The sequence below is a fragment of the Pygocentrus nattereri genome, chromosome 9, assembly GCF_015220715.1.
Source record: "Pygocentrus nattereri isolate fPygNat1 chromosome 9, fPygNat1.pri, whole genome shotgun sequence".
NCBI lineage: Eukaryota > Metazoa > Chordata > Actinopteri > Characiformes > Serrasalmidae > Pygocentrus > Pygocentrus nattereri.
Window position 1 is genome coordinate 32,056,106 of NC_051219.1, and position 25,751 is coordinate 32,081,856.

At 40.3% G+C, this 25,751-nt stretch overlaps 2 protein-coding genes across 2 annotated transcripts in view; one reads left to right on the plus strand and one right to left on the minus strand.

Moving 5' to 3' along the window:
* Positions 1-725: 725 nt before the first annotated feature.
* ankrd33aa (ankyrin repeat domain 33Aa) lies at positions 726-10,965 on the minus strand. Its single transcript, XM_017707941.2, has 5 exons — positions 10,746-10,965; positions 7,455-7,814; positions 6,122-6,251; positions 5,854-5,994; positions 726-2,727 (listed from the first exon to the last, which is right to left on the minus strand). Exons 2-5 carry the CDS (start codon positions 7,731-7,733, stop codon positions 1,895-1,897), a joined length of 1,383 nt encoding a protein of 460 aa, XP_017563430.1. The 5' UTR covers positions 7,734-7,814; positions 10,746-10,965; the 3' UTR covers positions 726-1,894.
* A 14,036-nt stretch (positions 10,966-25,001) lies between these two features.
* Positions 25,002-25,751, plus strand: part of arhgef25a (Rho guanine nucleotide exchange factor (GEF) 25a) — a 135,322-nt gene continuing 134,572 nt past the window's right edge. The window contains exon 1 of the mRNA XM_017707953.2: positions 25,002-25,628. Coding sequence (XP_017563442.2) covers positions 25,533-25,628 — 96 coding nt within the window. The 5' untranslated portion in view covers positions 25,002-25,532. The remainder of the gene's footprint in view (positions 25,629-25,751) is intronic.

The following is a 25,751-nucleotide window of genomic DNA, read 5'->3' on the forward strand; positions in this document are numbered from 1 at the left end:
GCTGCTGTATCTTGATTACTGAGGTTTTAAAGCCAAATACATGCATCGTGTTGCATCATATAGCTTCTAGCAATAGAACCCAATGTTATTAATGAAGATAAAAAAAAGCACATTAGCGCCTACATTCAATGGCAATACACACTGGCACTTGTCGACTCCAAGGACTATTGTTTTCCCAGCATGTCACAGTGTGTGGCTCAACACTTTGTCATTACTATTAAATCTATGTTAAATCAAAGCCATATTGAGACCACTGAAAGCCAAAGTAGACATGGCTTGAAATTTACACAGAGAAAGGTAGTTAGCCTTTTAGATTAACAGACAAATGTTAATAGTTTTCTCAGCTAACATGAATAGCCTAGTATTTTTTAGCCTTTGTCTTTCACCTTGTGAACAATGAGTTTGTGAAGAGGTAGTAAACTGATGCCAATGGTCTGAAAAATTAACTTGAACTTGACGTTTGTGAGCACTCTGCACTCTGACTGCAACACGTTCTGTATTGTTCAGCGCTTTGTATGTGATGCTATGGTGCCTGATGCTGTGCTAAGTGATGCCACGTGATGCGACGATCCTTAATACTACTTTATAGCAGTTCCAGCCTAAAAGTGGACATTTGAAGCTTGAAATTCAGTTCATTCTTGACTTTAAAGCCAGACTCTGAATACTAGTGGATTAGCCTGTTGGCATTGTGAAGAAGTGGTTCTTAAACAAGACCCTCAAAAGACTTTGTTTACTATAGTTTTGGGATTTTTATTTCATATACACAAAAATTGTGATCAGTTTATGACTGCTAACACGTGTGCTTTATTGAGAACTTGCACATTTTCCTCCTCTGAGCCAAATTTGCCACTTTGTCTTGTGAGTTAATTTTACAGTATGGGAATTAAAGAGCATAGATAAAAATCTGATTGACGTTTTGTTAATTGATTCAGGATCTTTCAGGAGAGAACCACATCTGATAATACATCTAAGAATAAAAATGATTATTCTTCCCAACCCCGGCTTTACTTACCCCGGTGTACTTATCAGCAATGAGTTTCGTAACACATACAGCATTAATTCAACCACATATCCCTGAGACAAACAAGAAAACAGCTTTATGCAAATTGAGGCAAAGAATATTTCAGAGTCCTTTTCATCTGAATAAAAAAGTCATTGATGATTGTGAATGTAGAGCACTCTCTATAGACCACCAGACCAGAAGTGGTGATATATTTCCAGCTATAGTTCTCCTGTATTCTGATGTACCACACAGGAAGGCCAAAAATAAGGTCATTTTATGGACGAAAATAGCTTGAGAAGGGCATCAAATTTAAATATCACTACCTTAATCTTACCCTCTTTAAAAAAGGTAGGATTGACATCATTATTAGCATCCTTTAAATTTTCCCAATTTGTTGTAACGTTACCTCTGTTGGTGTAATTATACATTTAATTCCAAAAGGATTTGTGTTCATTTCTTCACAGATTTGGTAAATAGAATGTTCTGCCTTCTGTACAGGCTTAGAATAGAACATGATAATGAAAACAAAAGGTAAAACACTAATGCATGTTTTACCTCATGTTTGATAGAAAACCTAAAAAACAGAAAGATGACTTGCTTTTGGAGACTTTGATCATTTAAGCATATTGTGAATAAATATCCATGAGAAACCAAGATGTCCAAGCTGCTTTTGTGTGTTTTAAAAGTTTATCTGTCCTGATAGCCTCAAGACTGTTTAGAGAATAACTTCATTCAAGCTTCTGGCAGAGCAATAAGAAGTTATCTGAAGTTATATTTCATGAAGCTGCTGTCATCCCCTTCAGCTCTAATGTGTCCATTTTTAACTGCAGCTTTTTGGGAACTCGTATGCTTGATAGATTGGAGCGTTTCAGTTATCCAATGGGAGTTTGTTTACTTTTTTCCCTTCTTCTTGGTATCTTTGTCTGTCTTCTCCTTATCAGCCTTCTCTTTCTCCTGGCGTTTCTTTTCTTTCTTCTTCTCCTCTTTTGCCTCCTTGTACTTCCACATTGGTGGCTCCAGGTAACCTTTAGACATCTTCCTCTTCTTCTCTTTCTTGGGCGTGGGCCCGGTAGACTTGGTGACTTTGATTTGAGGGACGCAGCCAGTGGGGAAGATGCTGTTCCGGCGGGCCATGCTGCGTGGGACAAACTTTCTGACACCATTGGAGGCTATTGAGAGCACACTGCCCCTCCGCTCTGTGTCCGAGCAGCAGGAAGTCAGTGACACTGAACCGGCTGAAGTGATGGAGGGAGAAGCAGAAGATATGGAGCCGTTACTATGGCGCACTGCACGTTCCTCTAGCTCTTTGCCTGGGTTTTGCTGCATCAGGTCAGGCACTGCCAGGCGCCTCTTGCCAATCTCTGGCGGGCTGGTGGGACAGAGCGGTCGGCAGCCAGTGACCACCAGGGGGCTGTGTATGCTGGTTGTAATGCGCACCATATGGTCCAGGACACCATTGTCCTGAGGGTCTTGTGGGAAGCTAAAAGTAAAGGTCGACTTCAGCCGATGGGCTACCTTCTGCCCCGTGGTCTTTGTGGCTGTGGCCTTGGCCACTAGTTCTTTCAGTTCTGGCCATTCCGGGTTGAAGCATTCACAGAATTGTTCTGCACGGGGCCTGATGGATAGCTGCCTGAGCCTTCTAAAAGTCTCAAAACGTCCTGTCTTTAGCGCCCATTCCTTCACGTCCTTACCCCGTGTACCATCCACTGCATATAAGTCTGCCCCTGAGATAAAGACAGATAAGAAATAAGAGTTAAGGTGCTTTACACATTCCAGTATGATTAATTAATACCTCTTGAGAAAAAACTGACAGTGACTAAAAAAATCTGGCTTCAGATCTGAAAAAAATCTGGTGTTTCTGTCCATCCTTCTACTGAGAGAAGACAACTCAACACTATGCGTCTGAAAAGATTTGTAGCTGCCAAGAAGCTGTCAATGAGAAAAGGAAATAAAACAAGATTTTCACTAGAACACTAAAACTGGAAATCTGAGATGTGGAATAAGGTTTCAGAAGCTGTTATAAAGGCAAAAGGAGGACAGTTCTGGACACACAATACCAAAAAGTATGATATTCTATTTCTTTGTTACAGTTTTCTGTGGAACTTGTATTAAATGGTTGTTTTAACTGGAAATAAAGTCATAAAAGGTAGCATCACTTTTTCATAGTACTGCGAGTCTTCTTAAGGCCTTCCTGGTCTTTTTCTGGTTAATTATTCCTGAGTCTTTAAAAGGTTATGCATGTTATTGTTCAGTTCAGTCTATAATGTTTGACCTTAAAGAAAGAAAACTAGTCGATCATTTAACTGTCAAATAATTAGTAGATCACTTCATCATTAATAAGATCTATAGTTATTAATTATAATTATTATAGTGATTGTACAGCCTAAGTTAACTTGTACAGTGTATTGCAGTAGCTCTCAGTCCAATTTCTGGGGACCTTCAGTGTTTCACTGCTCAGTACAGTTCATTCAACTTATAGGCAGCATTGTTGCTCCCCCAAGTGGCCAATTAAGGAACAGCCTTAAATAAAATGTTATGCAAGAGGTTCAACATATTTACGGTACACCTTAAATGGCAGTGTCATGGTCCTGCCTATTTCAGTCCAATTGTAAAGGTAACAGTATCTCATACAGTGTCAGTAATATAAAAGGAAATGTAAAAGATAAGATAATCCTTTATTAGTCCCACAGTGGGGAAATTCACAGTATTACAGCGGCAGAGTAATAGAAGTAAGGCAGTAATAGAAACAGGAAACAGTATAAACATTATAAATAATAACATTTTAAGTTCAATCTCTAGACTATTTACAATAAAATAAGAAGAATAAAAATAAGAGTTTCATAAGATCTGTATTGCACTTATGAACATAAGAAGAAAATGTAAGCAAGTTTAAGAACTCTTTCTGTTCTGTAACTGACGGTGACAATTTTGCTCATCTGCAAGGTCTTGCACAGTTGTTAGTAGGCCCATTTTCTGAGTAATAAGGTAAAGTGTAATATTTTAATTAATATTCTAACCAGTGTGAAACAAGTGTCCTTGCTGGATTCTCCACAAAGGTGTTAAGGGTGACGTACAGGCCTTTAATTCATGATTACTCAAGTGAAGTAATTGATTACAGGATTAACTAAACAGCTGCTGTTTGGATTGGATCTTTTAGTTGTCTCAGTGATTTTGTCATTGCTGTATCAAGACTTGTATTAACACCTTAAACCGCAGGCTTATTATTCAGTTGTTAATAGAAAGACTTATTATCCAGTATCTATTATAAGTAACTATTATTCCACAACTGTGTAAATTGTGTAGCTACAAAAGTGCACAAAAAGTCTGGAACACCTGTTGATCCCTTTAAGGGGTTAACCGCTGTACAATGGCCTTAATATAAATGTACAAATTTGAAGCTAGTGCGGCACGAATATTTTCTTCTGTTGCTACTTGGGTTTAGCTGCCCAAAAATAGATCAGTGCAACTAAACTGACCTCTGTTGCATTTATTGCACTAGTAAGACGTATGGCTGGACCGTCTCCAGAGGGACTTTAAATAAGTCCTGATAAGTCCACACGTGCTCTAGCCAGTGCTGTCTGAGAGGACTCTTAGATTAGCTGGGGATCAGAAAAGACAACGTCCTCAGATTTGACTTTTTAAACCTGTTGGTGTTTGCGTCACCATCTCATAGTATCAAACTGTCTGAGTGCTTGATGGATCATAACAAAATGAAACAGATCAAATTAAAAGATAAATACCATGAGATGGAGAGTTTTAATTAAATGCTAAGATAAAGAAATAAGTTTTTAGATGCTTCTTATAAGTGAGCACAGAGCTTTACTGTAATAAAAGGTATAATTGAGTTCCACAGTTTAGTAGCATAACACCTGAACGAGTCCATGTTCTCTGGATTTTACAGAAGCTATTTGTGGAAGGCAACTATCTGCAGATCTAAGATCACGTGTTGGAACATAAACAGTCTGTGATGTAAGCAGGTGCTTTAAGATCATTTAGAGTCTTAAAACTAGTAGCAGAGTCTTAAAGTCTATTCTGAGTGATACAGATTGCAGTTCTTTTAAAATGAGAGTGATCTGATCTCTTGTTTTTGTTTTGTTAGGATGCTGATGCATTTTATATGAGTTGTAGAGGATGGATTGTTTTCTTAGGAAGTTCAGTAAGAACAGCAATTACAATAATCATGAACAAGTTTGTCTGCGTCGCTCTGAGATAGAAAAGGCTGAACTTTAGCAATATTTCTCAAATGAGCTTTCTCTGAGTTTCTGTATCAGTAATCAGTATTTCAGTTTTTTTCTTGATTTAATTGTAGAAAATTTTTCGAAATCCACTGAGAAATATCTGACACACAGCTGGTCTGTTCACAGAATCTTGATATCAGAAATAATGTAAATGTATAATCGGGTGTCATCAGCATAGTTATGAAAATTTTTATTATGCTTCCTAATGACATCACCTAGAGATTGCTTTTTCACTTTTTACATGCTAAGACCCTTAAACTGAACTATGAGGGATTCCAAGTGAAACCACGAATTGTCTGCTACCTAAATATGATTTAGGTAAGAAGCCAACACAGAATTCTTCAAAAGCTGCACTAAGATCTAATAAAACCAGAGTAAAGGGTTCTGTGCATCAGCACTTGCCTGAGGTCATTTGTTCGTGAACCAATGCTGTGCCTGTACTATGGTTTTTGTGATATTACAGACCCAAATAAAGCAATGATGTTCCATTTGTCTGAGAGACCAACACCAAAAAGCCTGCAAATTCTTATTTGAGCTGAAGCTTCATCATGCTGCATTTGTATACAAAAATATAATGAAACACAGAACAATGTGCTAATAGTAGTTCTTTACCTGCCATGACCAGTGAAGCAACGCAGTCATTGTTGCCCTGTATGGCGGCCTTAATGAGAGCAGTAAAGCCTCGGTTGTCCCTGAGTTCAGTGTCCACTCCAGAGAAGAAGTTCAGGATGTAGGTTAGGATAGTCACAAAACCTGTTGTGTTATAGTAAAGTGGGACTGTTACTTAGCTGCTATATATTTCATTTGTATACATGCATTGTTTGAAATATTTATTTAAAAAAAAAAAAAGCAAAGCAACAACAAAATGAAACTTGCCTACCAGCCTGTGCTGCAATCATGAGTGCTGTGTTGCCATCATTGTCTTGGTGATTAATATCCAAATATGGACATTTGTTCAGCCCATACACAATATCTATGAATCCTTTAGCAACGGCCAGCATTAGACCATTCTGCCAAAATCAGAAGAAAACACAGCGGTGCTGTTATGATCTCATGTCACAAGAGTTTTTGTCTTTGAGGCATGTGCAGGTCTTTTAGGTATGTTACTTGTTTAACCATGATGTGCAGTGGTCATTATTCTGAGAAATTAGCTGTAATAACATTGACAAAGGTGACTGGATAGGTTGGATAAACACGCTGGAGCCTGCCTTGCACTCTGTTTTTCTAAAACCCCTAACATTGCTGACTATGCACCTTCATGCATGCAATGGTAGCTGATGATACATAATAACTATTAGCCTATATCACTGACATACTGTAGCAATCGTACACATTCATACACATCGTACAGTACACATGCAAATTACTTTGTCATTTTTTAATTCATAGACAGTAACTATTATATCAGATCCCATTCATTTCTTTGCACTGGGGCCCATAAGATACAATACTGTAAAGTCTGATATTTACCCATTATTTATTTAATTTCCAGTTAAAAGTCATTAAGAATTTATATTTTATAGCATCATTAAAAAACAGAAAACAGATATGTAAACCAAAAATGATACAGAAAATAACTAAACGTTTTACATTTTCAATATTTAATGTGTATTTAATTTAAGGTTTTCCTTTATTACAGCTTCCAGCTTCTTTTTGGGAGACTTGCTTTTAGTTTCTCAAAGAAATCTGCAGGGATGTTTTTCCACACCTCCAGAGTTCAGTCTTACAAGTTGGTTGCATTTTCTGCTTCTACTTATTTCTTTAGTTTTTTCTTCTCAACTTCCTTCACAGTTAATTTTCTTTTTATCCCACATTCAGTGATGTTGATATCTGGTTTCTGCATTTCTTGTTCTCAGTACAGGCTTCTTGACAGCTACACATCCTTTCAGACCCACATTGTTGAGTTGTTTTCTCACAGTGGAAGGATGGACAGAAACACCTGTGGATGTTTTCAGATCTAAAGCAAAAGTAGAGCTTAATTTGCTGCCCTCTCACAAAGATGAAACATTTAAGTGCTGTTTATCTGATGATTTATCTTTTGGTGGTCTATCCAGTCTTCTTTTCCCCTTTATTAAGTGGATTATATATCTAATCCCAGACATATTTCCTGAAAAATTAAGAACTCTCACTAATGGCTGTTTTAACTAGAAATTAAATATAATAGATGATCTCTGACTTTGGCACAGTATTGTAACTTCTGACTGGATACCTACCCTGCCATTGATGTCCAGTTCCATGACTTCGTCCCTTGTGACACCCCTCTCCAGCACTCTGCGAAGGGATGAGGCTTGGTTCTTGGCGCAGGCTTGGTACAGGGTATCGGCCGTCCCCTCTGCATTGTCCTCACGCTCATAATCAGGGAGGACAGAGTCGTCTGAAAGTAAACTCCCAGAGTCCGGGTCATATCCAGAAGTACACGCCTCTGAGGCATCCTCATCTGGACCAGAGCCCAGAATGGGGTCCTCCTGTACGATGACCTTAACCTCTGCCATCTGGCTCCCACGAGCCGGCAATCACATACCGCTCAGCTGCTCCATCACTGTTTGTATCCTGGCTGCTGCTTGACCAGGGCCCTGTGGTGAGAAGGTGTGAGATATCAGTCATTCTGCACTGGTCCCATCAACACCCTTTACCATATTACTGCATTGAAAAAACTGCATTGAATGCATTCAAATGCCTTGATTCAAATGTGTACAAAATTTACACTAAATTAAATGTATGTAATAAATATTAAGTATTGTATTAAAATATATAATAAATATTACATAAATATTCATACTTAAAACAATTAGTGCCAAAATGATGTAAACTAAAGTGTGGGCCTGCCAACAGGTCCTTGGAGTTGAAAAGGTTAAACTCTGCAGGCCTGGATTAAAACAAGATAAGACTCACTTTATTATTTGCAAAGTATTCAGTCAAAAGGCAAAAGGTGTGTTTCAGGTCGTTTTCATTTGTATTCAGAACACCTTTGTTCACAATCCCATCTTTGAACACAAGCTTAGTGTACAACAAAGAGTTCCAGACTTGGACCTTTCCCACGTCTCTGCTGTATAGAGCTCCTTGTGCTTTGTGGTTGTAATTCTTCTCCAGGCTTTCTGCACACAGAGTTCAGCTCTCTATTAATAAAAATATTAAATCAAGTCACAGCTGCATCATGTAGAGTAATGGATTTTGTTCATTTTTACCTCTGCTGTTTACTAGTAACCATATGTAACAGCTTCTTGCAAATAGGTATTGAGTAGGCATGGTAACTGGACTAGAGTCACAGTGGGGGGGTTTCTGGTGACTTGGCCCTCTAACATCTTTATTGTAACACTTATATTGCTACTTAATTTATTTTTATCCATGACTCATGAGTACCTACGATAACTTAATATTATGCTTATAAACAACCATTAGCTTTTAGTAAAGCACTGTCTTGTTGATATGTAACAATACCAAGCACACTGTCACACACCTTGTGATTTATTTAATAATTGAGAGTTTTCAGATGGGGGTCTATTGTTTTTTGTGTTATTGTTTGTATTATCTATTTGGTTTTTTTTTTGTTTGTTTTTTTTGCACTGCATTCTAGTTATGTCACTAGTATTGAGTTTGATAAAAGAAATGCTGCACAGATATTGGCCTTTTCTAATAAACTAAATGTTTTTCAGTTGCATATTAAAGTATTTATATTCTACAAAAACAGGCTGTTTCCATGAACAGAATGGACCTGGGGAGGGAACGGTACATTTGAAATGTTTACATACTACATCAAATTAGAACTGTTATTCTAAAAATGAGCTGAGTTGCACCTTTAGGTAAAACTCATAAAGGCCAAAGACAGGACATGTAGTGCTAATGGCACATGAGGTGAAGTCAGACTGCAGCATCTGTTACTAGAGCACTTTGCCAATGCATACAAACTAAAACAGGCTGACTCATCTCTAAACTACTTCACTCAGAGCAGTAGTCTTTCCACGGCATTCAGAAAGAGTATAATGTTGACAAGCATCTACTGTGCTTAAAGGGGAATTCCACTGATTCAAAATGTTTCACTAATTTAAACGGTTCATGTGTAATCATTCAGATTAGTTGATCCAAAATGCTCCATTCTAGACTTAACAAGTCAGAATTCATAGTGGTGGCGATAGGAACCAGACGTCTGAAGAGTTTAATGCCACAAAAAGAAACCTCAGGTGATGACAAATAGGTGTACTGATTATTGAAACATTTTTTTGTAGTTTTGTAGTTTTGAGGTATGATTTTGGTCTCAAATTTATCTTTTAAAATCCCTTCATAGTGAAGAGGACATTGTAAGACAGAACAGCCCTCACAGAAAACTTATTTTTGCAGATTAACCACTATTTTACGATTATCAACAAAACTCAGAGGTCAGAGATAGGTTTACCCATTTGGGATGGCAAAAAATGGATGTTATTGTATTACAAACCCCTAGTTCCTATCACCAGTACTGTAAAGAGGCCCTCATGTGCTTCCACAGTGTACATAGTGGGTCAGTTTTGGAATATTAACCTATCAGATTAGAGTGAACTGATATCTGCCTCTTAGGCTACATCCATCAATGAAGGCTTGAACTCTTTGGTAATTTGATCAGATTCAAGCAGATTTGATGATCTAGCCTTTTACTATAATTATATCACTCAGACTACTGTCTGTCAAACAGCCTTCACCTCCTGCCACAATGTAACCCTGACAGTGTCAGCTGTTCCCTAAAACAATGCACACATTGTTGAATACTTCATCCGAGTACTTTCTTGCCAGCAGAAAACCAGCTTTGCCTATTCAGCTTTTGCTCATTTGTCCTTGGTTATTATTACTCATGGTCAGACTATATTTAGCTCTTATTGCTGCTAACATACTGTAACCACTGCAGGCCAAGAGAGGGGCACAGTGCAAGGCAGGGAGTAAGAGAGGATGGGAAAATATTCTGTTTCTGCTACATAAACAATCTGTTGTTGGGGAACAAATTCTGCCCCGGCTCTCTCGGCTCCAAAGTACAATTCTGATAACAAACTGTTCAACTGGTATAGTATACTTATACTAAAAGTCTTTACTTGTGCTAATGGATCTGGTTCAGAGTGCGCATTGAAAAAGCATTAAATTTGCCTAACTCAAATGAGTCATCATTTCCACATGCATAAAATCACCAACCCAGTTTTTTCTATTATTGATTTTATTTTATTTTGGCAGTTTGTATTGATGTATTTTTATTTTATGTGTGGAAATGTACACATTTAATTCAATGCATCCCTTTTTCAGTATGCAAGATTATATAAGAATGTTACTAAGTACTGGACGTTCAGTCAGTTTACAGCAGTATACTAGAGCATTATGCTGGATGTGTTCTGAAATGTATTATTTTCATTAATTAACACAACGTGTAATTTAACCAGGCTGACAGGAAGACTATCTTATAGATCTCTGATCACACCTCTTCTAATCAGTGCCAATGTTTCCTAAGTTGTCTTTTCAAACAAATAAAACTTCCCTCGGTGCCTCACCATGATGTTCTCTCAGTGGAAAGGTTTCTCAGGTTTCTTCTCTTTTTTTCAGCATTCTCATGGCATCCCTCCTGTGTTGTGTTCAGTGTCGTCCTGGTCTAGAGTCTTGCTGTAGACTGTCGTTTCCCACAGAGAGAAGCTTTGCTCCTGCCTGCCCCCTCGTCCTAATGCTTTGCCTGGCCACTTAGACCACCCCATGGCCGAGGAACCTGTCCAAGTCTTTACATAGACACTTTCTTAAGTCAGGCAACATGCTCCCGCTCATCCTGATTATAGGAGATTTGGGGATTAGACGGCAGAAACAGCAACATGCTTCCTCTCTGCAGATAATGTGGCTTGGAGAGCCCCTCTCTTGTGTTTTGTTCATTATCTCTTCGGGCCACTGTCTCCTTATTTCCTCTATCTTAAGTATTTTGACTATCTTTCCATCCTCCCATTGTTTTCCAGAGTAGTAAAGAGAATGGTAGAAGCTGACCCCCATGATTTTAGTTACACATGGTAGTGGACCATGATAAAAGACTCCTTGAAAATCTGTATCAGTAAAACACATTTTGTGACTAGCACAAACCTAATGCACACAGACCCAGAGTAACATAGTGAAATAAGCAAAGATGCATAATTTGCAGGGCATGAAAACAGCAGAGAAAGGGAAAGGGAAGGAGAAACCTTTAGTCAGTCAGGTGGCCCTGATCACACTGCCCTCTGCTGGGTTTATGCTGTTCCAGCTGGCTCTTTGCCTGTTCTGTTTTGGCCTGTGTGCAGCCCTGTCTTACCGGCCCATAAATAGCTGTATAACGGTATATGAAGAGGCTTTAAATGTAGTTTAAGGTCATTAGTTGAAACCCCACCCCGTTACGCCCAAATTGTTTAAAGGTTGTTTGTTTAAAGGCACCACCTGCTTGCAGCAGGGCTCTTTATAACACATTAGGTTTATATTAAAAAGGTGAATATTTATTCATACATTTACATCAAAATATTTCCATTGTAACAAGTCAAACATTTTCTTATTAACCAAAATTAGCATTGATTTACAATTAAAAGGAGAATTCCACATCTCCAATTTTGAGATGTAAACAAAGTCAATTACAATTGCATTTTGTTGTGAAATGGGGCATTTTACTTAAAGTTAAAACTTTAAAAAAATTTATTTTCAGTGGTTGTGAAATTAACCAGGGGTTGCAATGTTTACAACTCTGCTATAATCATTGCAAATACTATCAAAAATAGCCAGTGAGCCTACATGTCCTCTGTGTAATGTTGATAGTAATAAATCTGAAAAGTTTTCTTTGGTAGTTGTTTTTTGCCTTATATCAGTCTGCAGGATAAAACAAAACAAATCAAAACAAAGGCACTGTATTCTTAACCTGAGTTAGCATTTAGTGCAAATGAACATTTTGGATGTCTGGTTCCTGTAACCACCAAGTTTCTCTAAAAATGTACATCTCAGCAATTGTATTGTGAAGGAATTTTGAAAACTTGGTGGAATTCCACTTTAATATTGCCTTTTAGCTTTCTTTTTCCTGTTTGCATTTCCATCCATCCATCCATTATCTTCCGCTTGTCCGGGATTCGGGTCGCGGGGTCAGCATCCTAAGCAATGAAGCCCAGACCTCCCTTTCCCCAGCCACTTCCACCAGCTCTCCAAGGGGGATTCCGAGGCGCTCCCAGGCCAGCTGGGCAATATAGTCGCGCCAGCGTGTCCTGGGTCTTCCCCGGGGTCTCCTCCCAGGTGGACTCGCCTGTGACACCTCCCGAGGGAGGCGTCCAGGAGGCATCCTAACCAGATGCCCGAACCACCTCAGCTGGCTCCTCTCGACGTGAAGAAGCAGCGGCTCTACTCCGAGTCCTTCCCGGATGACTGAACTTCTCACCCTATCTCTTAGGGAGAGTCCAGACACCCTGCGGAGGAAACTCATTTCGGCCGCTTGTATTCGCGATCTTATTCTTTCGGTCATTACCCAAAGCTCATGACCATAGGTGAGGGTGGGAACGTAGATCGACCGGTAAATCGAGAGCCTTGCCTTATGGCTCAGCTCTTTCTTTACCACAACAGACCGGTAAAGAGCCTGCATCACTGCTGACCCAGCACCAATCCGCCTGTCAATCTCCCGCTCCCTTGTACCATCACTCGTGAACAAGACCCCGAGATACTTGAACTCCTCCACTTGAGGCAAGAGCCTATCCCCGACCCAGAGAGGGCTCTCCACCCTTTTCCGCCTGAGAACCATGGTCTCGGATTTAGAGGTACTGATTCTCATCCCAGCCGCTTCACACTCGGCTGCAAAACGATCCAGCGAAAGCTGAAGTTCGCGGCCTGATGTCCCCAATAGGACCACATCATCTGCAAACAGCAGTGATGTGACCCCCACAGGAAACTCATTTCGGCCGCTTGTATTCGCGATCTTATTCTTTCGGTCATTACCCAAAGCTCATGACCATAGGTGAGGGTGGGAACGTAGATCGACCGGTAAATCGAGAGCCTTGCCTTATGGCTCAGCTCTTTCTTTACCACAACAGACCGGTAAAGAGCCTGCATCACTGCTGACCCAGCACCAATCCGCCTGTCAATCTCCCGCTCCCTTGTACCATCACTCGTGAACAAGACCCCGAGATACTTGAACTCCTCCACTTGAGGCAAGAGCCTATCCCCGACCCAGAGAGGGCTCTCCACCCTTTTCCGCCTGAGAACCATGGTCTCGGATTTAGAGGTACTGATTCTCATCCCAGCCGCTTCACACTCGGCTGCAAAACGATCCAGCGAAAGCTGAAGTTCGCGGCCTGATGTCCCCAATAGGACCACATCATCTGCAAACAGCAGTGATGTGACCCTGAGGTCACCAAACCGGACACCCTCCATCCCTTGACTGCGCCTAGAAATTCTATCCATAAAAATTATGAATAGAATCGGTGACAAAGGGCAGCCCTGACGGAGTCCAACTCTCACTGGGAACGAGTCTGACTTACTGCCGGCTATGCGAACCAAACTCCAGCTTTGTTTGTACAGGGCCTGAATGGCTCGTAACAAAGAGCCATGTACCCCGTACTCCCGAAGCACCTCCCACAGAATACCCCGGGGAACACAGTCGAATGCCTTCTCCAGATCCACAAAGCACATGTGGACTGGTTGGGCAAACTCCCATGAACCCTCCAGAATCCTGGAGAGGGTGAAGAGTTGGTCCAGTGTTCCACGACCAGGGCGGAACCCGCACTGTTCCTCCTGGATCCGAGGTTCGACTATAAGCCGGACTCTCTTCTCCAGTACCCCTGCATAGACCTTGCCAGGGAGGCTGAGGAGTGTGATTCCCCTGTAGTTGGAACACACCCTCCGGTCCCCTTTTTTAAAAAGAGGCACCACCACCCCAGTCTGCCAATCCAGTGGCACCGCCCCCGATGTCCACGCAATGTTGAAAAGACGTGTCAGCCAAGACAGCCCCACAACATCCAGAGCCTTGAGGAACTCAGGGCGGATCTCATCCACCCCTGGAGCCTTGCCACCAAGGAGCTTCTTAACTACCTTAGCGACTTCGGCCTCAGTAATGGACAAGCCTACTCCCATGTCCCCAGACTCAGCCTCCTCACTGGAGAACGTGTCGGTGGGATTGAGAAGGTCCTCAAAGTATTCCTTCCACCGCCCAATGACGTCTTCAGTCGAAGTCAGCAGCACACCATCTCCACTATATACAGTGCTAGTGGCACACTGCTTTCCCCTTCTGAGTCGCCTGACGGTTTGCCAGAATCTTTTCGGAGCCGACTTAAAGTCAGTTTCCAAGGCCTCACCAAACTCCTCCCATACACGGGTTTTTGCCTTGGCAACAACTGAAGCCGCAGATCGCTTGGCCTGTCGATACCTGCCAGCTGCCTCTGGTGTCCCACAGGTCAACCATGCCCGGTAGGACTCCTTCTTCAGCTTGACGGCATCTCTCACCTGGGGTGTCCACCACCGGGTTCGAGGATTACCGCCCCGACAGGCACCAACTACCTTACGGCCACAGCTACAGTCAGCCGCTTCAGCAATGGAGGAACGGAACATGGCCCATTCTGAGTCAATGTCCCCCACCTCCCCCGATATCTGGTCAAAGTTCTGACGGAGGTGTGAGTTGAAGATCAATCTGACAGGTTCTTCTGCTAGACATTCCCAGCAAACCCTCACTATGCGTTTGGGCTTGCCTGGTCTGACCGGCATCTTCCCCCACCACCTGATCCAACTCACCACCAGGTGGTGATCAGTTGACAGCTCAGCTCCTCTCTTTACCCGAGTGTCCAAAACACATGGCCGCAAGTCCGATGACACGACTACAAAGTCAATCATTGAACTGCGGCCTAGGGTGTCCTGGTGCCATGTGCACTTATGGACATCCTTGTGTTCAAACATGGTGTTCGTGATGGACAAACTGTGGTTTGCGCAGAAGTCCAAAAACTGAACACCACTCGGGTTCAGATCAGAGAGGCCATTCCTCCCAATCACACCCCTCCAGGTCTCACTGTCATTGCCCACGTGAGCGTTGAAGTCCCCCAGTAGGACAATAGAGTCTCCAGGAGGAGCACTTTCAAGCACCCTTCCCAAGGACTCTAAGAAGGCTGGGTACTCTGAACTGCTGTTCGGTGCATAAGCACAGACAACAGTCAGGACCCGTTCCCCAACCCGAAGGCGTAGGGAAGCTACCCTCTCGTCCACCGGAGAAAACCCCAACATACAGGCACCGAGTCGAGGGGCTATGAGAAAGCCCACACCTGCCCGCCGCCTCTCACCATGGGCAACTCCAGAAAAGAATAAAGTCCAGCCCCTCTCAAGGAGATTGGACCCAGAGCCCAAGCTGTGTGTTGAGGTGAGCCCGACTATATCTAGCCGGTATCTCTCAACCTCGCGCACCAACTCAGGCTCCTTCCCCGCCAGTGAGGTAACGTTCCAAGTTCCAAAAGCCAGTTTCAGCAACCGAGGATCAGAACGCCAAGGCCCACGCCTTCGGACACTGCCCGATCCACAACGCACCGAACCCCTACTACTGCCCCTCCCATTGGTGGTGGGTCGATGGGAGGGGGGACTCATGTAACTCCTTCGGGCTGGGCCTGGCCGGGCACCATGAGTAAATGCCCGGCCACCAGACGCTCGCTGGCAAGCCCCTCCCCCAGGCCTGGCTCCAGGGTGGGGCCCCGGTAACCCTGTTCCGGGCAGGGTACACAAGTCCTGTTTTTCTGTCTTCATAGGGGTTATTATGGATCACACTTTGTCTGACCTGTCACCTAGGACCAGTTTGCCATGGGAGACCCTACCAGGAGCTTTTGCTCCAGACAACATAGCTCCTAAGATCATTCAAGCACGCAAACCCCTCCACCACGATAAGGTGGTGATCCAAGGAGAGGCTGTTTGCATTTTCCAGCTAAAATTCTAACCTTCAGGCGTGGTGACTAAAGAGACATTAGAGGCTTTCAGTCACCCTTCAGTGTTGTCTGTATTTAAGCTCATGGCAGATGAATTTCTACGTGTGTATACATTACAGCCACAGTAAGCTGACACAGTGGCAGGCTCCAGTTGCACTAAATCTAATAAGCTCAAAAGCGTTTCCATGGTGATAGTAGCAGAGCACTAAATGCTGCTTTTCTCCATCTGTAATGCACAACATGAAAGTTACTGTATTCAGATTTTGGGTTATTTGCAAAGGAATTGCTTAAATATATTTCCATGTAATGGAACTCTATTATAAATTTTATAAGTGGACCTCATGGGAAAAAACTAAGGAAAATATAGGATTGTTATATTTAAATTTTAAAAACCCTTATTATACACAAAATTGATCACTGATTAAGTACAGAACATTAAGAAAAACTAAAAGACCTCCTAGACTGACTTACTATCCATTTCAACACACAAAACAAAGAGCACTAGTTAAAGAGTTAGTGGTTTAAATCAATTTTCTACATTCATTTCAATCATTCAGACTGTTTTTGTACCGTCTTTGTGCTCGTTTTGCAGCTCGGGGAAGTTCAGTTGATCAGTAAACACTATGAAAGATGGTAGTGTTGATAGAAGTTGTGCAGAGTCAGGGTCAGCTTAACCTGAGAGATGATGATGAGAGGAGGGAGGTGAGCTGAGCTGGCTGGAGGAGTGTGATCAGGAGGGCAGGAAGAGAGAGGGGTGCTCACTCAGTGGGTTTTCTCCCACAGTTGACCTGAAGCAGGAATGAACCGCAGCAGGAAAGAGCCTCAGGAAATGGCTGAGAGAAAGAGGAAGTTTGTCTGACCTGGCACGTAATGGAGAGACAGTTATAAGAGGGGAACTCTTGCCATTTCAAAGGGAGTGAGAAAAAGAGAAGACTTTTAAGAGGCCCCAAGTATATATGCAGTTATTTTAAAATATTTAAAGCCCCAAACAAAAAAGACCTAAAGCAGTATTTGAGTTTAAAGGGAATTTCCTCTATTCCCAAATGTCTTAATCAGCCAAGACATGTTTGATGTCCAAAATTTATTTCTTAGTCTTGCACACGAGCTATGAGGCTGATGGAGCTAACAATTAATGGAAGGGAATGGGGCGGTACCCCTCTTGTCACTGGGGTGGTACAGCTTCAGTACCTTTAGTTTGAAAACGTAATTGTACCATGATCTATTGCAGTTATTTAAGTTGTATTGACACCACAGACCATGTCTTGCCTCCAGGGTTTTTTATTCCTCTGTCTTAAAACTTTTGAAAAGGTACAAATAAGTACTTTTCCCCTTGGGAAAACTTACTGAAGGTTATTAATAAAAGTATACCTGAAAACCATTGTTTTACCTTTGAAGGTACATCTACATTATTTGTACTTTAATGAATGAGCATATATCTGCACAGTACCTTTATTTCTAACATAAAGCTAAATGTGGTATAAAAATTCTTGTAAAGTCTGATGTAACACCTCTGATTTTTAAATGACCGTTTCAGGCAATACAGGTTGACTTTCAGCAGTGCATCCACAGCATATTTTAACCCGTTTTTTTGTTTTGGTTTTGGTCCTGATTCAGTAACGCTGCCTTTCTCAACTTTAGTTTTAATCTTCCACTGCTTATTAGCTATATTGTATGTTATGCTGTGATACTGTGGTCATTTAAAACACATTCTACCATGCTTAAAAATGTATTAAGTTTGTTGTGTTAGAAACTAAGTGGCATTTATTTTAAACAGACTATAATTTTCTGTTTGGCAAAGTATTCTTTCAACTGGAGACTGTTATACTTTGAGAAGTTTCTTTGCAGAGTTCTGCTGGTTTATATCCAAAGTCTTTGTACACCTCTGAATTCATGATCTCTTCAATGAACACAAGCTCACCGACACCACTAAAAAAACAGCCCCTTTAATGTCTCCACCTGTTTGCTTTACAGTAGTCAGTGCAGTCTTGATGAAATTCTTCTGTCATCAGTCATAATGTGTTAAAGGCGGATTCCTCTGAAACAAATATCGTTTTGCAAACATTTTGTGAAGTGACCTAAAGAACTTCATCAATGTTTGCCAATGGTTAAATGGTGTCCAAATACTTTTGGGGGGCACTTTATTCATCTGTATGCTAGAACAGTGGTTCCTAATTTACAACCAAAGACTTTAGGGGGGAAAAAAAAAAAAAAAAAAAAAAAAAAAAAAAAATATATATATATATATATATATATATTTATTAATTTATATATATATATATATATATATATATATATATATATATATATATATATATATATATTTGAATCACTCTTTTTTTGTTGCTAGAAATGGTCGAAAATTAGTTGCTCCGTTAGCTTATATTCAACGTTAAGGAAGATTTTTTCCTTTTTCCAAGGTTTTATCTTGAAAGCACCAAGACATTCTGCATATTATATATCATAGTCTAATATCACTGTTAGATTAGAGTGGATTCTTCATTGTCCTCCAAAGAGGAAATTTGTTTTCATGTTCTGTACTGTACACTAGTGGGACATACAGAAATCATACATTAGAAATGATATACATTCATATAAGCACAAAAAAAACATGGATACCAGCAACCTCACCCTTATGTCACCAACATAAGACCTATGTATCAGTTGTCTGTGTTACCACAGTGTTAAACACTATGCTAATATGATTGCTGATATAGCCATTTTAGTATTAGGGTTAGGGTCAGGGTTACACTGTTCCTGTCCACTTGCACTGCACTGTTATTTCCTGCATCTAATGCAGTTCAGGAAGAGCTCCATCATTAAGGGCTGGATCATTAGCTCATAATCTGTCTCAAGTGAGGAAAAACACATAATTGCAGCACAGATGTACTACAGCACTGGAGCTGGGAAACACTGAGAGAAGGGCTTCACTGTCCTCTGAATAATGAATGTTTTTACTCAGAGTACCAGAAGGGGGCGTTCATACCCAGTAAACCGTTAAGCCCAGTTAACAGTGACTGAAAATTAGTCCAGACTCTGACATAATCTTTAAGGAATGTCACTGAATTATATAATGGGTTATGATAAATCCACCACTAAACTGGCCTCTGTATGCGATTTGACAGGCTGAGGTGAGGTTTGTGTAATAGTTTTGTGTAGTAGTTCAGTGGTATTTTCTTTTATGATTAGATGTTGTTTTGCTTACAATCCTTTGAAATCCTTCAAGAAAATATAAAGAACCCAGCAGAGCCACTGCCAACCCATGTACCCACATTTTGGTTCTTTATTATTATATATTTATATATGATAATAAATATATATATTTGCTATTTAGTAGTTGCTGAATAATGTGAATTGTTGAATAACATCTAATTTGACCAGGGGAGCCCATACTTCTGCTGTACTTAAGATGAATAACTAAGCAGTAAGCTTGGGGTTCAAGTAAAATGCATTTTATTCCAGCATTATTCCAACATTCATAGACTGCAGTCAGACTGTCAAATGTAAATGTTTCTAAATAGTTTAATTGATATGGTTAAATTGAAACTTTAACTTTAAATAGAGGCTTTACATTATGTGGAGGTCGATTAAAAATTCAAAAGTTCTTCACAGTTGCATACTTCATTTACAAAAAGAACTTTTCAGTCAATAATTCTTTAAGCTAGCGTTGTTGTAACTGAGATTTTTAAGTGTGAAGAACATTTTAACCTGGCTATGGCTTAGTTCCAAAGATCCCTTTTGGTCATTTATTTGAGTACGTTAAGTTCATATATATGGTGATCATTGTAGTAAACTCTGGGGTGATACTAGGGTGGCTGTTTTGTGGAACCCCTAACAATGGCATCAACCCAACAATTAAATTTAAAATGATAAGTGAATATCACAGAACTTATTCTGATAAGTGGTGAAATTTGGCATAGTTGGATGGATGAACATCTAACAGAATCTATTTGATTGTTTTTGATTATGGTTTGATTGTTGTTTTTTAATTATCGTTCAGTCGTCAGATTTTGATTTATTTCATTTTTAGTCAAAAGAACAATTAAGTATACTTCAAGGTTTCTTGATGGATTACATGTAAGTTCACTTGAATGAGGAAAACAAGTGGAAAAAACTTTCCAAAAAAAAAAGTTTCCAAAACTGATATGGAAATGATTAAAAGATGCAGAGAAAGTGGAACTCCTAACAACTATGCAAGACCATCAGATAAACAGCACTTAAAGCTTTCACCTTTGAGAGGAATAAGAAAATCAGTCTGCTTCAGATCTGAAAACATCCACAGGTGTTTCTGTCCTTCCCTCCACTGTGAGGAGACAACTCAACACTATGAGTCTGAAAGAATGTGTTGCTGTCAAGAAAAAGGAAATATACAAAAGAAGAAAAATTGCAAATCAAATCAAGAGGCAGCCAGTATTTTCAGAATAATGGACTGACCACCCCATGGTCCAGATCTCAACATCACTGAATATGGATTTCTTGGATTGTGAGAAGCACAAAAGAAATTTCCAACTTCTAAGGCTGAACTTTGGAGGTGTAGAAAAACATCCCTGCAGATTTTTTACTTTCTGAAAGCAAGTCTCACAAAAACAATGGAAGCTGTAATAAAGGTTGTTGGGATGTCGCTGTAATTTTCATGTTTTCTGTTCCTTTATCTGATGCTGGAAAATGAATAACTTAATGTACTTAATGTCCATTTTGATCAGACCTGAAATAAATGTATGTGATAAATTAAGCGAACAAAATCAATTTTGGCTGTGTGGTATGATCAGTTAGATTTTTGCAGCTTTGTACCAAGAAAACACATGAACCAAGGTAAATTATAAAAAATGTCCATATGGACATTAAAGAAGAAAGGTAGACGTTGATGGTTCAGCCCCACACTCTGCTCTCTGGCTTGTGATCAGGCTGAGTGGGGGGTTGGTATAGAAAGGGCCGGTGAGCTCTAAGTTTAGACATAGTACCATTTCTAAACACAGCCGTGTGCTGGGCTATTATTAGACTCCTGGCAGTGTTTCCATGAGCCATCTTAACACGTCTCCACTGCAGCTTGCAGGGGCTGGAGCAGATTATTTTCTGCTTTTTTTTTTTTTATTTGTTCCTCCCTTTCTCGCAGTCACACTTGGTGAACCCTCTAATTGTGCATCATCTTAGGAGAATGTGTCTGTAGGGAAGAAAAAAAAAAAATCAAACCCCAGTTTGTCCGTACTGAGTGTGGTTCTGGCGCTGGAGAGGGAGAATAATCATAATAACATTTTTTTGGATGTGTGTTTTGTGTCTAGGCCAGATGAGGAGGGAATGAGCAGCAGACTGTAGATTGTATATGTCTGGAACAGGAAAGGACGAATATAGAGTCAAGCCCACCCACAAGTGGACAACTTTAACAGTCACAAAGGCGCTTATTTTAGTCCTGATAACAGATCTAAATGGAGCTAAATGGATACCGGAACAGAGGTGCACACACATTTTATAAACACATACTGTACATATGCAAATCCACCCAGACTTGCTGTTCCAGTCAGTAATATTCAGTGCACTCTTAAAGGAGTAGTTGACCTCAAAATCAAAAGTACATAAGTACATAATGTTATCCTAATCCTGAATGTAGCCGATTGTCCAAGAAATATTTGGTGTCTGAAGTTTGTTTCTTCAGTTTTGCTCTGTAGCTACAAAGCCAATGTACATTGTTGATTTTCTAAGTGAAAACAATTGAGCATATATATTACAATGTAAATATGGTGTTTTTCTATACATTTTAGTGCACAATTTCTGTTTATTTGTAGAGTTACATGTTAGAAAAACATAAAATGTAAATTATAAAATGTGCCATAACTTTTGCATTTTTATATAGTTTTATATTTTTTTCTCCAGTATGTTATATTCAAATAAACAGTATTTGTGCATTAAAATGTGTGCAACATGTAATTAATACACAACATGTAATTTGACCAGGGGAGCTCAAGCTTTCAAACAAGCAATTGGAAGTCTATGTCACCTAAAATCTTTTCATAGACTTCTATTGTATCAGCCTCAGAGCTCCAACGCAGGGTTTCCATTAGCCAGTAAATGCTGTTTTTGACCGGTAACAGGACTGATAAATTAAAAGTCAGATTGAAGATAAAAATATTAATCTGAAGTTCATATAAAATGTCAGGTAAATAAAATTGTGTGGCAATGCATTCCCTGCTGTTCTGCATATGGATGCGATGTTTGATTCCTACACTGAGGTCTCAGGATGTTCTGAAACGCTAATCAGATCAGTCACTGACGTTATTTAAGTTCTGTAACCTACTGCTGACCTGTGTGCCAAGACATTTAGCTTAAATAAAACTCTGGTTTGCTTTATTTTGACTTAACCAGCAAAGCTTTGGTGACGTCTTTTCATAAATAAAGGAATATGCTGAAAGAAGTCGTGTCATTTTTAAGTGTTTAGGTGTAACTAACAGCTTTCACAAGTAAATTGTCTCCTATGATCTGCCCAGAGTGAGCACTGTTAGCACCCCTAGATTTGATTATTGCCTTTTCATTAGCAGAGCAATACAGGAATCAGCCTCAGTTACAAGCAACTAAGGTCATGTCATGGATCTTCTGGTATTTTTTTTTATTACTGTGTTTTTTTACAAATTTTTAAAAGGTGGTTATACATCAGGACTTCAAATTCTGTTGTTCACTGAAAGTTACAAACTTAAGGTTTTTTAAAATAACTTTTTCAAATATAAAAACAAACACAAGAATTCTAGAGTGAAATCAGCCATGTTTGTTCACATTGCCAGTCTGGACGTGATTATACTGTACTTATACAGAGGTTTTGTGGTGAGATGGTTAGAAGTTACATTGATTAACACAGACATGTCACCATGTTTTGGCTGCATTTTGGGAGCACTCCGTATGTTGCAGTAGGACAAGTCAGCACACAGTTTCGATGAATGGGTCGAAACAAAGCTGATTGTTGTGTCAGCTGAAAATTGTTATGCCACTGTCCACCACAGTGTTTGAATCCCACATGTGGGACCACTCTACCGTATCTACTAGGGACCAGCCACAATAAACCCCACTGGTGGGACTGTACTTGGGAACAGTCACTGCAAGATAGCTGTATTCCCTGTCAAACAGTTATAAATAGCCTTGCTGTTTTATCATTTATGGGTGGAAATGCATATTTATACTGATCTGGTGGTCAATAAAGAAAATTGCTGGTTATCCATCAGATAAAACACAGAAATGTGGACTGAAAAATGCTCTCAAAATGCTGAGAAAGTCCCAACATGTAGCCATGCCAACAAATATTCCTTAGCATGGAGTTTTTATATCTGTGAGGATATGCAGTAGGTGATGTTTGAATTAACCTGTTATACTGTAATGGTGAGTGATGAGGAGGCAGATGCAAATGCTGAGAGAAGCGAAATTTATTAAGGGCAAGGGTCAAGACGGTCCAGGTTCAGGTAGCCAACACAGAGAGATTGGGGTACAGACATGATAAGCACAGGAATACAGACTAAACAAAAACAGAGACTAGGACAAATAACAGAGGCTGGAGGAATGAACACCAAACAATGCATATAAAGACTAGCGAGAAACTCAGGAAAACACAGGGCTTAAATACAGGAACACAACGAGGGTAACCATATACAGGTGGAAAACAGGTGGAAACAATCAAGGGCAGAGTCAAGAAACAAGGGGCCAGAACCGGGAGGAAACCAAACAAAGAATCACATGGACATGTAAACAGACGCACAGGGAAGACTGGGAGGGGCCAATGGTGACACATACCTTGTGATAGCTTAATGGGATGTACCTTGTGATAGCATAATCGGATGTGCCCCAGTCAAATGAAATGTTTTGTTGATTTTTAAAGTGAAAATAAGTAACATTTTCTCTACATAGAACTTATTTTCCATTAGAAAAATAACAAACATCTCTTTTGTATATGTCTCTTACATATAACTGTATAACAGGAATTTTACCTATTTGTCCAACAAGCTGAATCATTCCTGGACACTTCTCTAATGCAAGACTAAAGGAGTTTGCAGAGTCCTAATTTGCCATGTATAAACTCCCATTCTTTGTTAAATGCATTAGCCTATAGTTTTGCTCAGTGCAGAACTTTTCTTGGCCGCTTGACTATGTTTGAGATAATGGTAAAACTGTACATATGTAAAGATTTTTTTGTGTTAAACTTTCCTTTAAAAACAAAGGCTCCTAAATAGTTCTTGGACATAGGAAAGACCTTTACTTTTTACATCATGTGGAAGTTCTTTAAGATTTATAAATGGTTCTTCATGTTTCCACAGCTCATTTACAATAATTTTCAACTTCTTTAAATTCATTAGAAGCTTATATGGAACCAAAAGTGGTTCTTTAATGAAATCTTTCTGCAGAACCCAACTTGACCCCTTTTTAAGTGTGAGGCATGCAGCCTGCTGCCTTTATTAAGTTTAAAACCAGACATAGTGGACACAGTGAATAACCCTTGACAGTTTGCCTGTAAGCAGCATGTGCCCTGTTCTCTGGCATTGGACTCCAGCTTCAGCTGCCTTATTTGGAAGCTTATACAAACCATGTGCCACTGAATGGAGTTAGGTGGGAAGATAGTAAGAGAAGAACATTACAGAGGATGGCAGAAAGCATATCATGAAGACGATTAGGGTAAAAAAAGGAAAAGAAAAGAAAGTTGCTCTCAAAATCAAGCTCTTGTGCAAGAGAGCCCTGAGGAATGAAAGATGGATGGGGGGGGTTGTGTTGGGGTGGGAGGAGAGGATTGTAAAGGGGTGGAAAACATACACAGCCAATGACCGGCCAGAGAAAGTGAGCCTTTGAGCTGTTAGATGGTCAGTCTTCACATTGCAAGAAAGGTTCCTCAAAAGCCAATGAGTGTGCATCAGAGCTATGGACTCATCACTTTGCCTCAGGAGAATGGCATAGGAATCCATGAAGGATAACTGTTTTTTACAGGACTCTGATGCTTCAGTAAGTGACAATACTCAAGGGACAGCAGTGATCTACCATGATTTTTTTAAGCATTTGTGAATTGGAACACTTTGTGAGGCGACTTTGATTCAGGAAGAATTGATTTTTAAAAAAAAAGAATTTGTGAATTGTGATGTTTTATGAAGTGACCTCATGCTAAGGGGACAGCGGTGATTTGGGACAAGGCCCGACTGAAGTGTGCCGCACATCTGCTTACTTGGAAGAAGCAGCAGAAAAGGAAAGCTGTGTGGGAAAGCAAGCACGCGTCAGCCCAGACAAAAGCGCCCTCCGTTCTTCCACAATCAATTATTTATGTGTAGGAGTGTTCCAGTGGGCCAGGCGAAAAGGAGTTGGGCTGCGGCTCAAAGCTCGGCCACAGTGCACCACAGGAAAGAGAGGGATAATTGGAAGACAGGGCAAAGATAGAGAAGATCAGAGCGCTGCACAATGAAAGCTCTTCAGAAGAACCAAGGGCGCACCGATCAGATTTTGGGTGCTATGGCAGATATGCTGAGCTCATTGGCCATGCCCAATCAACAGTGGGTGAGTGACTTTATATGTTTTTCCACAAAGCTCTAAACATTTCTAAAAATGCATCTGAATGGGCAGGTGGTGATGTTTGCACAATGCCAGTGATGACCATGCTTTTGTACACCCGTTACTTCC

Excerpts from the sequence above, each read along its gene's own strand:
- ankrd33aa (XM_017707941.2), bottom strand. The coding sequence starts at position 7,733 with ATGGCAGAGGTTAAGGTCATCGTACAGGAGGACCCCATTCTGGGCTCT. Across the intron at positions 5,995-6,121 it reads CATGATTGCAGCACAGGCTG|GTTTTGTGACTATCCTAACC; the intron begins GTAGGCAAGTTT and ends ATAACACAACAG. Across the intron at positions 2,728-5,853 it reads TGCTTCACTGGTCATGGCAG|GGGCAGACTTATATGCAGTG; the intron begins GTAAAGAACTAC and ends TCTTTATCTCAG.